Source organism: Notolepis coatsorum, assembly GCF_963971535.1.
Source record: "Notolepis coatsorum genome assembly, chromosome: 1".
Lineage (NCBI taxonomy): Eukaryota > Metazoa > Chordata > Actinopteri > Aulopiformes > Paralepididae > Notolepis > Notolepis coatsorum.
The window spans coordinates 300,135,518-300,150,113 of record NC_140165.1 but is presented as its reverse complement, the minus strand read 5'-3'; the positions used below and the strand labels follow the sequence as shown (position 1 = coordinate 300,150,113).

At 42.9% G+C, this 14,596-nt stretch overlaps 1 protein-coding gene across 1 annotated transcript; it reads left to right on the top strand.

Annotated features, from left to right (window-relative positions):
- Positions 1 to 7,776: 7,776 nt before the first annotated feature.
- On the top strand, positions 7,777 to 12,449 carry diabloa (diablo, IAP-binding mitochondrial protein a; the record flags this gene model as incomplete). Its single annotated transcript, XM_084323969.1, has 6 exons — positions 7,777 to 7,904; positions 8,216 to 8,351; positions 8,716 to 8,835; positions 9,439 to 9,549; positions 11,341 to 11,437; positions 11,936 to 12,449. 6 exons carry the CDS (start codon positions 7,777 to 7,779, stop codon positions 12,151 to 12,153), a joined length of 810 nt encoding a protein of 269 aa, XP_084180095.1. The 3' UTR covers positions 12,154 to 12,449.
- Between the last annotated feature and the right edge of the window lie 2,147 nt (positions 12,450 to 14,596).

The following is a 14,596-nucleotide window of genomic DNA, read 5'->3' as shown; positions in this document are numbered from 1 at the left end:
GATGTCGCTGACGGAAGACGATCCTCCGGAGCATGACGTTTTGTGGAGCAGCGAAATGTCCCGACAGCAGTGTGACACAGTCCGCATAACTCGGTGCAGCTCCGAGAGTCCTAAAGATCCGTTGTCCCTCGGTTCCTAGGTTGTGAACAAACAGGGCTCTCTTCCGAGCAGCGTCAGCGTCGGCGAGCCCGATGGCTATTATGAACGTATTAAACGCTTCCAGCCAGTGAATCCACGGAACCGGTGGCTCGCCAGGCAGGGCGAGGAACGGAGAGAGAGGTGCAAGTAGGGAATCCATAATCCCATCCTCGTCGTCAATATTATGTCTTCAAATAACGCACCGGACTGCGACTTAACGTTTGACGGTTTATTTGATCCGCTCCACCAGTGCACAACACACACACACCATCTCCCGTTACCACAACGCTTTACGGTATATTACAGCAGTGTCGCAACATTACCGTGCCATCTTAAAGGCCCGGTGAACACCGTTGTGATTCACATACACAACACCACCCTCTTGTGAAGCGTTTACTGCTTGGCGCTCGGCGCCTTAAGCCGGTGAAATGTTCTCTGGCTCCGAGTTGGGATCTTCAATTGGTCCTCGGTCGGTTGTCCAAGGCCCCGTTTGAGCCTCTTGAGCAAGGCCTTTGGAACAGCTGTCGTTCAAGACTGCGTTTCTGCTGGCCATCACCTCCGCTAAGCGCGTGGGTGAGCTCTGTGCTCTCTCGGTGTCTGTCTATTCGTTTCGATAGCGGTGCCACTCTGGGGCCTAATCCAGCCTTCGTGCCGAAGAATATCCGGAGTTCTTCCGCTCCAGGGATATTATGGTTCAGGCGTTTCGTCCGCCTCCTCACGCTAGTGAGTTAGAGGCGGGCCTTCACCTGTCATGTCCGGTCCGGGCTTTGGGGATTTACCTCAGCCGTACTCAGGGCCTCAGGGCTACCGATCAGCTTTTTATCTGTTACGGTGGCTCTCGCGCTGGTAAGGCACGTGGGGTGGCGGCCTCTGCCGCCCTGTTAGGAGGGGCCTTGGTGGAGGACATCTGTGCTGCGGCTTCATGTCCTCACCGGGTCCCTTCGTAAGGTTTTACCTCATGGACATGACCGGGGGTTCTGTCTTCCAGGCGGTTCTGAGGTCTGGAACCTCTCCTGCGTCCCGTCCTTCGGTGGGGTAGCAGGGGTGTGTGGGTGTGGACCACGAGGTGTTGTGTCACACGTGGTCCCGCCTGTGCTGTGCGTTTAGGCGATTTCTGGTTCCCTCTTTTTCACACTTGGGTGGAGTTGACTGCCGCCCCCTCTTCACTAGGAAGGAGGGGTGACGGGACTCCCCTCCCCCCTGATGTGGGCTTTCGGGTCCTCAGGGGGTGCATTTGTCGGTCCTCGCGTCTGCTCTGTCCCCATATCTCGATGGCGAAGAGCAGGACGCGATTCGCCAGTACGACTATATAACGATAGGTTATGTATATAACCTAGTTATATGAGAACTGGCTGAGCGTCCTGCTCTTACCGCGCCCTGAGGTCCCTTGGGGAACTTTTCTGATGGAAACTGTTTTCCGAGGAAGGGCGAGTGGGGACCACGCCCGGTGTCTTATAGTAAGCCACTGGGGCGGGGCCTGGTCAGATGCTGGGTGCATTTGTTTGTTCGTTTATGAAGTACAGTAGGTACTGGAGATGAGGTATATCTCGATGGCGAAGAGCAGGACGCTCAGCCAGTACTCATATAACTAGGTTATATACATAACCTATCGTTACTGGCCATCAAAGCATAAAAAAACTACGATTAACCGTCTGTAGTGTGGTAGTGAAAGGTTAACCTTCTGTAGTGTGGTAGTGAAAGGGTTAAATGGGTTATTAGCAATGTCCCACGCCCTTATACACTAAATCTTTTCACAATTTGAATAGATGCAAATCAAATTTTATTATCTTTCTTCCAGCATGGCTACCTGTAACCACGGTAACCACTTTCAAAAGAAAATGCCTAATTTCTGTGCAGGTGAAAAACGCTGGAAAAGCACGATATTACTGTTCTACTGTGACTTGTTTACAAGATCCAGTAATAACACACCAAACTATTACGTTTTTGTTTATATATTTCTCATATACTGTATCAACACATCTACGTCCATTGCCCGCTAACAAATAAAACTCTTGTATCTTGTAAAACTATTGTATCTTGTACGTACAAAACAATGGTTGCTGTGTTACAGGTTGGCCATGTTGGATGACAGAGAACGACACAAACATTCCATGTTCCAAGACCTCTATTGCACATACTGTCTCCTTTTCATATAAGGTGTTTTTGTTTGTATGATCAATTATGTTGGAAAACTGTGCATAAGGGGGGGGAGTGTACAGACAGAATACATGTATTTGCTTCCTGCAGAAGGCTGGACTACTATGCTGGTGCTGCCAGTCTGTTTTGTTTGGCGGGGACACTGGTAACTATTGACTGTCACTTCAGACATGAGAGGTGACTGCACTTTAGACTCTGATACTGGGTTCTGCAGTCTCCACTTATTTTTCTCCATAAGCAGGCAACTCTCCAATGATAATAATGATGATAGAGAAGAAGATGAAGAAGATGATTACGATGATGATGATGACGATGTTCATGGGGGCGACAGTGGCTCAGGAGGTAGAGCGTTGTCTGGTAATTGGAAGGTTCCTGGTTTGATTCCTGCTCCTTCTGGCAGCATGTCGAAGTGTCCTTGAGCAAACCACTTGACCCCTAATTGCTCCTGGTGAGCAGGTTGGCATGGTTTCCTCCACCGTTGGTGTGTGAATGTGTGAGTGAATGGGTGAATGTGAGGCATAACTTGTAAAGCGCTTTGGATAAAAGTGCTATATAAATGCAGTCCATTTACCATCCGATGATGTTGATGATGATGATGATGATCATTGCTTATTAACTCATGTGGGAGTTAATTATTTAAAGATTGCTTTGTTGATTGTGGATTGTGATGCTAAAAAACTGTTCTCAGGAAAAACAGCTGTATACAATAATAATAGTAATAATAATGCATCTTTAAAAGCAAACTTGGTTTTTCTTACTGTCAGTGTTAAATGTGTTTCGACAGTGCAGTGCAACTAGTTCCTTTTGCCATAGTAAACCAACAAATAAGCATAATCAAAGGAGACTACGCAGGCCTAGTCAAGCCGGACCCCGGCCCATGACGTTCACGCATACGTTTATTCAACAATGAGGAGCCAGTCAGTCAGTTAGAGACATTTCCTATTGTAGGCCGGCCCTCTGGGTCCGGCAAAAACATTTATTTGGAAAATGTACACATTGACAGCTTGTCTCAATCTATGGTCACCTGAAGTGAGAGGGCTGATGAGACTGACATATTAATAATATAATTATAATATTATAATAATAATATTAAATCATATTATTTTCTAACATGATTTTGACATTTTGCATTTTTGTACATTTTAGTTTTGTATATTTTGTAGTGTTTTGTCTTTTACTCCTTTACTCTTTACTGTATGAAGTACAATCTCTGGAGGCTCCTACAGGACCAAACTTAAAACTTGAACATGAACTTTTCTTATTTTTCATTTTTTATTTCTCGAAAGCAACTGCAATTAATGGTAGAAATAAGTACATAAGGTATTTACGCTTTAATATGAGCTAATGAGGTTAAAGATAAAGAGTGCAATCACCGAGGCTCTAATGAGTCCCAGATGATGAACTACCTGGAGATGACACATTTCGAATTCATTTGATATTTTTCCACAACTAACCTATGTGTCAACAATTAAGCTAATTGCTCAACGTGGAATATAGAGCAGAAAACATTGGTCCCCTCTTGGTAGCTTGCTAGATCTATTAGGGCTAATGATGGTAATCACAGCTTGTGAGCCATCTGGCACCACTAAAATAGTTGATCAGATTCCCTCGGTCCAAAGATGAACATGAAGACAAACTTTGTCAAGACAAAAATGAGGTTTTCAAACCTACTCAGAAATACTGTAGGCTACTTGACCCTTACAGAACATACTCAAAATCAACTAAAATGTTTTGAAAACAACAGTATTCCTGTATAAGAGTATTACATAATGTGTGGTAAATCGGGCCATATTATGGTACTGTAGTATGCCTGCAATAGGTTCACCTGTTCACCCTAACCTAAATCCAACCCTAAAACCCAATCCCTGAACACTAAAAGGTTTCATTTCAAAGTGAGAACCATCTCAAATGTTTGTATTGCCTCACTAAGTACTGTGTTCTTTTTATGCCCTGAACTCAAACCTGGACCTCATGAGTCTGCCTACAAACACACGCACGCACGCACGCACGCACGCACGCACACACACACACACACACACACACACACACACACACACACACACACACACACACACACACACACACACACACACACACACACACACACACACACACACACACACACACACACACACACACACACACACACACACACACACACACACACACACACACACACACACACACACATAGATGAGTACATACACACACACATTTGAATACTTTATTTGGTTCCACAAATTATATTACATAAGCAGGGAATCAAATATATTGGGGCCAAGCAGCACTGAACACTTAAGGGTACACATAGCACCTCCTTCTCCACGTGGCTAAGCTGCCAATAATAGTTGAGCCAGAGCAATATTTGGCTATTTGTTTGGCTTTTCTTTTAGACATTGCAGCAATTCTCAGACCGGTCATGGTGCATTTACATACATGGCCAAGACTTCAGAATATAAGTACACTATATCTACACCTATACCCAAGGCCGGCCATCACATTGAGCAGTGGTTGGTATTTTATATACTTACGCGTCCCGCAAAGCCTGGTCCATGTACAGGTCAAAGGCACAGCCTACTTCTTTTTTTTTATCCACTTTTTCTCCCATTTTTCTATATTTTCTCCCATCCCAATTTCGTATCATCCAATTCAACCCTCACCTGTCACGGACGCTGTTTCTTGCCTCCCACAAGCCGGCTGCAATGTGGACTAAGTCATACATAGCACAAGTCCCCTCCGGTACTTGAGGTAACAGCAGTCGCATCTTTTCACCTGCGCAGCTCGATCTCTCAGTGGCGAGGAGTAACGCGTGGGAGGCTCATGCTGCCCCCGACACTTCCTGATTCTACTGCGCAGGCGCACCAACCAACCTGTAGGAGTCGCTGTCCACAACGCCCGATCCCCACCCATCAGTTTCCCACCCCCTAATACGGCCAATGTGTATTAGTACGGACGACCAGCTAAACTGAAAGCAAATGTGGAGCGCTGGGCTCGAACAGGCAAGCCCAGCGTCTCCAGATTTCGTGGCGAGCGCCTTGCCCAATACGCCACGTAGCCGCCAGGCACAGCCTACTTCTATGATTAGCACCTCCTTGTGGCTGGTGTCAACAAAAACAACATTGTATTTGGTATTTTTGCAAAGATATCATTGGTAAAACCAAACCATTCTGGTAGCACTCTAGTATGCTTGTACATTGCTGCACTACTAAATGGTGAGATGTTTTGTACCGCATCAGACACAATGTCCACAATACGGTCATGACGAGGTATGTACAGGTGTTTGTATGCATTACATCCATTTGTTATGTTTGCAATGGATTCTAGGTGTTGTTGTGAATCCTGATGGTTTAAACAGAATGGACTGTGAGTTTGAGGATACCAGGTGGACAGATTGTACTTAGTGGGTAATACCTGCAGTCTTGCTTTGATGGTAAATGTAAAAAAAAAACACCAACAGTGGCGTTCTTAAACACTGAGTGTGAGACTGGTCAGCAAACTCTACACAGGCTAGCTTTCCCTGTAATCTGAGTCCACACCAGTACTGCCTGCTCTCAGACTGCTTCATGCTAAGCAGAACCCTCCTTGCAGAGACTCTGTGCAGTCCGACAGTCTCTTCCTGCGGTGTTGGCCTTCACAACCACACAGGGGTCTGTGATAAGTTCATCAGAGACAGGGACTTCAGTCTGTGTGTTGAGTCTTGTCCATTTCAGCTGAACTCCAGTCTGGTTGCAGAGGTCATTGAGATCTGGCCAGTCAGACCAGAAGAGTCTTTCCTCCTGAAGCTGAGGACGTTTAGAAAACAATTGATTGATTGATTGAAAACGTTATTAACAGATTGCAGAATGGGTACAATACAGTACAGCTCAATACACACAATTGTTAAGGGGATGCAGACCAGAGAAAGACTTTCGTCTTGTTTACATCAGGGTCCCTCATTTTCAATTCATCAGGACATATATGACATACATGACATACAGATAGTCAGTACTGCTACATCTATACATTTATGACATACCAGATTTGCAAATACAGTACTGTTTGTGATACAGAAGGAGTCAGGAAAAGGGAGTATATACATTTGACGTAGAAACTGTACATTGGAGGAGGTTGGGTGGGGGGGGGGTTGGGTACACTGGGATATTGACAACCATACTGGGTAATCTACATTGGAAGTGGTTGGGGGGGGGGGGGGGGGGCACACTGTATAAGCAAAACTGTACATTGAGGGGGGGGGGGAGACACTGTACAAACAAACAAAATTGTACATTGGACTATTGACAAAACCATACTAGGTAAATGACTGTACATTGGAGGGGGTTGGGTTAGGATATTTACAGGGGCCAGTGTTGAATTGCAGTCTCCCGTAGGTGTCCCTTGAGAGAGGTTTTGAAAGTGGGTAGTGATCCACATTCCTTTACAGCTTTGGGTAGGGCGTTCCACATTGATGTGGCATAATTGCGAAACGTGTTTAGTCCCTTATTTGAGCCGAATCTGGGTTTAACATGATTTGTGGAGCTCCCTCTGGTGTTGTGATCGTGGTATTCACTGACCTTTGGGAAGTATTTTGACATGTACATGGGTACCTTGGTCGTGTAGTGTATCTTGTAGACCAGGCCCATTGCAAGTTGCTGTACTCTGTCGTCTACTCTAAGCCATCCTAGGTTGTCAAAGTGGGCAGGGGTGAGGTGGGTTCTAGGAGTAAGGTCAAGCAGTAGTCTGACCAGTTTGTTTTGAGATGGTAGTATTCCTGTATAAGAGTATTACATAATGTGTGGTAAATCGGGCCATATTATGGTACTGTAGTATGCCTGCAATAGGTTCACCTGTTTACCCTAACCTAAACCCTGGCCTAAAACCCAATCCCTGAACACTAAAAGGTTTAATTTCAAAGTGAGAACCATCTAAAATGTTTGTATTGCTGCCTCACTAAGTCCTGTGTTCTTTTTATGCCCTGAACTCAAACTGGACCTCATGAGTCTGCCTACAAACACATGCACGTACGCATACACACACACACACACACACACACACACACACACGTCAATGTGCAGCAGCATCTACCTCTGTGCGTAATAGGCATCTACCCTGGCCCCTTTTTCCAATGCCAATGCACATTTCAGGTCAAAATAAACAGATCAATAGTACTTTTTGCTAAGGGGGGGTGTCACTCGGGGCTTATAAATACCATGGGGACTTCACAAACTAGCTACAACTGTCTTCTGCGGATATAGCAACAAACTATTCAAACTATATTATTTTATTTTTCAGTTGCGCCTCTTTCTCTTGATAAACATTAGACTGAAAAAGGAACCATAGAATTTCGGAGACTTCACCTCTAGGTGGCGACAGATACTACTTGTTAAAATATCGTTGTTTTCGAAAAGAAAATCAGTTCCTACACTTTATACCAACGGTTTACATAGCCGCACGTAATACCGAATATTTTCCTATATTTATTTATTCATTGTGTACTATTACATAATGCATGCTTCTCGCAAATGTGTTATGTGCGCCACCGGGACACTTCTGCAAAGTCAAACGGACATTTTATTGCTGCGGACCAACATGGCCGCGCTCAGGAGAGGTGCTGTGTGTCTCAATTTCTTGAGGTAAGTAGTAGTGGACTAATAATGTAATGTCAATAGCATAACAATATTATAAACACTTTTCTATGTAGTTGAACTACCAGTTAATGGCGAAAAAGATAATGTGCTGCTGGTCAGTAGCAGGGGGGGCTGACTCGTCTGTCTTGTCGTCCGGATATTACTGTCTAAAAGTAAAACCTTCGAGTTTGTTCATTTAATAATTGACCTAGATACTTTGTTGGGGTTGAATTGTAATGGCAGACAAAAATAGTATTTGCACTGAATGGCCATAAAGTAACGTCATAGCTTAATAATTCATATGTATTTTTCCACAGGAGCACCTCCAGTGTCCTCATCAACGGCAGGAAGCCTGCGATCCACAGGCTTGGTAGATGGACAGATGTTGTCCGCACTAACATGGTGTCTTTGAGCGTCGGCAGTGGACTCTGTGCTGCTGTCCCTTTCACACAGGTGAGGAGCTGAATGCCATAAATGTCATGATGTGATGTATGTTGTGTGTGTCATAAATGTCAGTCACTATGAATTGAAAATGGCGGACCCTGATGTAAACAAGACAAACGTCTTTCTCTGGTCTGCATCCCCAATTGTATGTATTGAGCCATACTGTATTGTACCCATTCTGCAATCTGTTAAATAAAGTTTTCATTCTTGAAGCCTGTATGGTCACTGTAAATGCTGTTGTGTGAAGGCAGTCAGCAATAGCAACTGAAATGTAATTTTCTCTCTCTCTCTCTCTCTCTCTCTCTCTCTCTCTCTCTCTCTCTCTCTCTCTCTCTCTCTCTCTCTCTCTCTCTCTCTCTCTCTCTACACACAGGTAAACCTCTCACACGACTCCTTGATCAGAAGAGCGGCCTCAATGGTCACTGACAGTGCAAATATCTACCTCTCTCAGACTACTTTGGCCCTTGTAGATGTCGTTACAGAGTACTCCAAGGCAAGCACGAGAGATTGTATTATTCTGCTCTGATCTTGGTGTTGCCATGCTAATAGAATTCTGGGATATGTATGCATTGTTTGGAGGAAGATGGCAGAGGCTACCTTGCAACGAGAATGCACAGCAGCATTTAGTTGCATTTTGTATAATATTAACTCATTAGTCAATCAGATGTACAAAAGCTCTCCGATATGGGGCCAGACTCTGCTGACAGTGAATTGATTTGGTGAGAACACTTGGGATGTTAACCATGTAATAATAATAAACTTTATTTACAGAGCACTTTTCATGCAATAGAAAGCAGTTTTTTGACAAAACAAAAAATTAAATGTACAAATACAAATGAATAATAAAATGCAGGACTCAGTCTCAGTAGACAAATTGCATATCATAAGCAATAAAATAAATATAAAGAAGACACAGTACAGTATACCAGGGTGATCTAGATTATTATTTCATCCACTCACATTTTACAGTTAAAAATCCACTGTGAAACAATGAATCTTAACGTTTTGCTATTTCAGTCATCTTTGATAGTTCAATTAATATCCATTTAGGTGTGTGTGACTGACTGTATTTAACTGTTTGTGTTTTTCCCCACAGGCGGTGCACACACTCACTGCCCTCCACAGACGCTTTCTGGCCTCGCTGGGGAGACTGACCCCAGCAGAGGAAGATTCCATCTGGCAGGTGATCATTAGCCAGCGTGCTGAGGTACGTCCTGTTTGTTTGCTGCTCTTAGGAGGCGGGACTTAAAAACAACACCCAAACGATGAAAACGTTATTTCCATGGCCTTGGCCAGTTCAATCAATATTTGTGAACATGAGCTACTCTCCCCAAAGCCAGAAAACGTGTGATTGTTATCAGGTGTAACCGTCTGGAGCACATTGGCAATGAATATGTTGTCTTTACATGAGCTTCATTTTGTAGTGTTTTATTCTGTATTCTATAGTAGTGATCTCAGTTCTGAAACAGAAAATATACCTGTATAATCAGAACATTCCCCTGGATGTCATTAATACCAATTCATCATCTATGGAGCAGCTTCAGACTTTTTACCTGATTACATCTCAAATTTGAGTTTTAGCACTCTAGTTTTTGGATTTGTTCGTAGTCTGGTCACTAATATTGTTGTACCTTCTTAGAGACCACAGGAATAATATGTGTGAATTCTTAAATTGGGCGTAGTTCCCTTTAACAGAACTGCTACCACTATGTGAAGAAATGTGAAGCTCTATGATCTGCAATGTCACTACCTCACTCATCCATTTATGCATTCAATCGCTCGCTCGTGGTTAGCAACTCTGCCCCTAGTGGCAGTGAACAGGCATTGCACTTTGATTTAAGACCAGTTAGCTTCATATCTATGACACTGTATGTCTTTGTTCTGCTCACTCGTTCATTTACCGCTAACTACCACTGGTATCATAATATCTATGAGAAACGACTTGAAATCAAGTAAACTATAAAAGAAGGAAGGGTCATTACGTCACCGTGTAGCACATGAACGCACATTGGTGCGTGTGGAAACTTTCGGTTCGGGCGACATTGAGTTGAATGGGATCAGCCATCTCCTCGTTTATGCCATTTAAACAGGTTATCACCTTGAATGTCTGAATCATCAGCAATTCGTTGCATTGTTAATAGGGCTGTACCGAATAGTTCGAAGCTTTGAAGCTTCATTCATAACGTTGACATTTGAATTCTAAATCAACATATATTTTTTTATAATTATATTTTTTATGTGTCTATTCATTCTGTTTATACCAATGGGGTTTTTCTTCACAGTTGCAGATAAAGCTATACTGATACTATAGTATTATACTATTATAGTATATGACTCGTCATAAAAATTTTAATAAAACATTTATCATAATGATGTAGCCTATCTGCAACCGCTTGGCGCTCGGCGCTCCATCAAGACGTCACCTCACTTTCGTACCAACCGTGCGCTTATTGCATTATTTATGTTGACGAAACTGACAAGTTATATTCATTAAAGAAAGTTGATTACAATTTTTTTTTAAAGACTCATTTAATCAGATTAATCACTTTATTCAAATTGAGGATTTTGTTTGAGGATTTCTTAATTATTATTATTATTATTATTTAACTTTTAGGATTAAATATAAAATATGATGACAGACATTCAAAGCTTCATTCGAAAACTTCAATAGAAGCTTCGAATGAAAAAAATAAATAAAAATGACATTCGGTACAGCCCTAATTGTTAACTAGCTAACGTTTGATATACTGGTTGATGTATATTTCCTCAGATAGCTTGTATATGTAAAATCTTAATACAGACTTCAATAGGACTGGCACCAAGCAGAGCACAGAACGCTGGTATTCTGACGTGATGACCCTTCCTTCTTTTATATAATAATAATGCAGTTATAGTTTCCTAGCTTGAAATTAAGTTGTGAAATGTTTGTTGAGCTGTCACTGATCTCTCTCTCTCTCTCTCTCTCTCTCTCTCTCCCCCCCTCCCTCTGCCCTGGCAGATTGGCGACAAGATGGAGAAATGCAAGCGCTACGAGATTACCTGGATGAACGCTGTCAGCTTGAGCGAGATGGCAGCCGAGGCGGCCTACAACTCAGGTGTGTTCACTGCAAAGCCTTGAATCAAAGAGGAGAACTGAACCGAAACTCAAACTCGCCACGGAAGAGTGGCATTGGTGAAAGTGTTTGAGCCTAATGGTCCCGGCTTCCCATAACAGTGTAAATAAACACAGGTTCTGCATCTCTCAGATAGACGTCGACCTGTCAGTGTGGTAATCAAAACGGGTGTACTCGGAGGAAGGCTTTAGCCGCCTGCATACCCCGCGATATTTGTTGTGTGCCTCTACGTCATCGTCTCTGCGCTTTGAAGATGACTGTTTGGGCCTTGTCCTTTTCAAGTTACTGTCAGTCTCACACTTTGTCAGTATACGCATCGGTAGCCACTGGTCAATAGGACTTTTGAGATGGAGACGGCGCTCCGGTTCCCCTGCGGTTTAGAACCAAAACAGAGATGACGGACAGGAGCGCCTGCTATTCTTTCCCCCCGCCGTGGTGCAATTTGACTAAAGATCTGTTTTTCTCGTGTCTCCCCCCCAGGAGCCGAGGAAGCATCCATCACCGCGAGGACCAACCTGCACCTGGCCCAGGCCCAGGTGGAGGAGACGCGGAGGCTCTCGCTGGACGCGGAGAAGAAGCTGGCGGAGATGAAGGTGGAGGAGATCCAGAGGATGGCGGAATACGCCTCCTTCCTGGAGGGGAACAAGGAGGAGCACGAGATCGACGAGATTGACGAGGCGTACCAACGGGAGGACTGAGGGAAGAACTCAAAAGAGAGAGCGGAGAAGGGTGGGGAAAGGGAACGGAATAGAGGAGCATTCAGGTTTTATTCTCTTCCACGCCGGTGTGACTTCTGGCGTGGCCTGGGCCCCGAGATAGATGCACCTCGGAGGCAGAGCCGTGTCAAAACCACAACGTTCAACAGCTCTGGTCCAAAGGGAGTTCCCTCCCTGTGTGTGCATCTGTGTCACACTGTGTTTTACAGCTTTCCTAGAGTTTTATGTGCTGCATGCTACATTTTCTCTACGGTGAGAGTATGTTGGGTATTTTTGTTGTTATTGAGTTTATTTGGGGGGGGGGGGGGGGGGGCCAATTAAATCAGAACATAGAGAAACTGCGATAATAACAATCTATCAAAGTGAATCATCCAAATGTTTTGTTTGCAAACATGCTTGTAAGTGATCAGTTTCTTATAAATGTTTAGCATACTATTTGATTGGTGAATGTCGAATTCACCCGTGTAAGTCTGGAAGATTATTGCCTCTCTTGAATCGTACATATGTCTATTATATGGCAATTGGCTTAGATGAGCATAGAATTGCATTTTATTATTATTTTTGTATTATATTCTATTATTATTTAACTTTAATAAAGATCGTTTCATATATACGTACGTGTTGTTTGGATTTATTTAAAGGTGAACACCATTAAGGATTCAAATACCGGTATGTTATTTCCATGGTCTTGGAACGTTCAAGAGCTACTCTCCCAAAGCCAGAAATCTTGAGAAGTAAGACTCAAACTTGTGACGTCATCATGTATAAAGTCTGAAGCTGCTCCATAGATGATGAATGTGACACCCACAGAATAAGCTTTTATATTCTTTATTAGCTTCATAGTAGTGTTCCCAGCTCGCAAACAGAAAGTGTACCTGTGTATAACATCCCCCTGGGTACTCTGTCAATTTTCCCAATTCACGCTATATGGAGCAGCTCCAGACTTGTATACATACTTATACCATACAGTAAATGTATGAATCCTAAAATTTGGCAGTGTCCCTTTAAGCATATAGGAGGGGTTGGGGTTACCTAAGAATGAGTGAGATGCGAACGTGGTATTTTACATTATCTATATATCTTTTTTCTCTTGCTGCTTTTTTTTAATGAGAGAGACAAGACATTATGCCTGAGAGGTGTCTGCCAACACTGGAGAGAGAGACCAGTGTGGGAAACACCCTGCTTACGATGTGAGAGGGGATCCCACATTCTGCTGGCGATTAGAACTTTTCTTTAGTAGACATTGTTTCAATCCACAAGGATCTTCCTCTTGGTCTTGGTTAAAATCCTACCTACACAATTAGACAGTTGTTTTGTCCCTTTGTAATCTGTTTAAAACCCAGTGACACCAGCTATTTATTGATGAGTAAAAGTGAGGTGCCCCCCCCCCACCATTGTATTAGATGTATTAATTTTCTGGTAGTCTGGTACACAGATGTGTAGTTATACATACTGTATGCATATCATACCAGTTAGGGTACCTTATGCATACTGCACCTGTGTATACTGTATACTTTACATAGTATATATTCAGATTCTAAGTGTTTATTGCCCATATTTATTGTAACGTACAATATAACTGATAGGGCATACAGGCCCCCATCTTCACCTATCACCTTTGATTACACTGCTTACTTGCTCATATTCTTATATTCATTAATTATATTGTTTACAATTGTTTATTTAAAAAAATCTTTTCTATAGTTTTATTGCCTATATTTATGTATTTTACTATTACCATGCCCACTCTTTTACTCAACAATAGAACAATAGAAATAAATGGTCTGTCAGAAAGACGAAAGTCTTTCTCTGGTCTGCATCCCCTTAACAATTGTATGTATTGAGCTGTACTGTACTGTACCCATTCTGCAATCTGTTAATAAAGTTTTCAATCAATCAATCAATTCAGTTGCACATATGAGCAATACTTACAATAACATGAGAAAAAAAGGAAAAGAATAGTCATAGGGAAAACTATTACCCCTCAACATTTTATTGAACTGAACGTTATTTGTACAACTCTTTAAATCATTCTGTAGAGAATTCCACAGTTTTACACCACATACTGAAATACACATCTGCTTTAAAGTCATCCTACATACTGATGCTTAAATTTCCTCTTATGGTTCTCGTCCTCGGAACTTGGAATATCTTTTCAACACCTTGTCCTCCCTGCTAATCATCCATGTCCTCGTCCCTTAAGGCTCCTGTCTCGTCCTCCCCTCCCTGTCTGTCGACACTTAATTCACAGTGTCACACGCTCTGACGGAACAGAAAACAAGGACAAGGATGTCGTTGGGTTGAGGTTGAGACTTGTAGGGATGCAACCGATATCGGCACTGGGTATCGGTCCGATACCAGACTAAAATAGGGTCATCAGAATCTGAGAATTTCCCCCGATACTAAAATCCAATAGCATGAAATG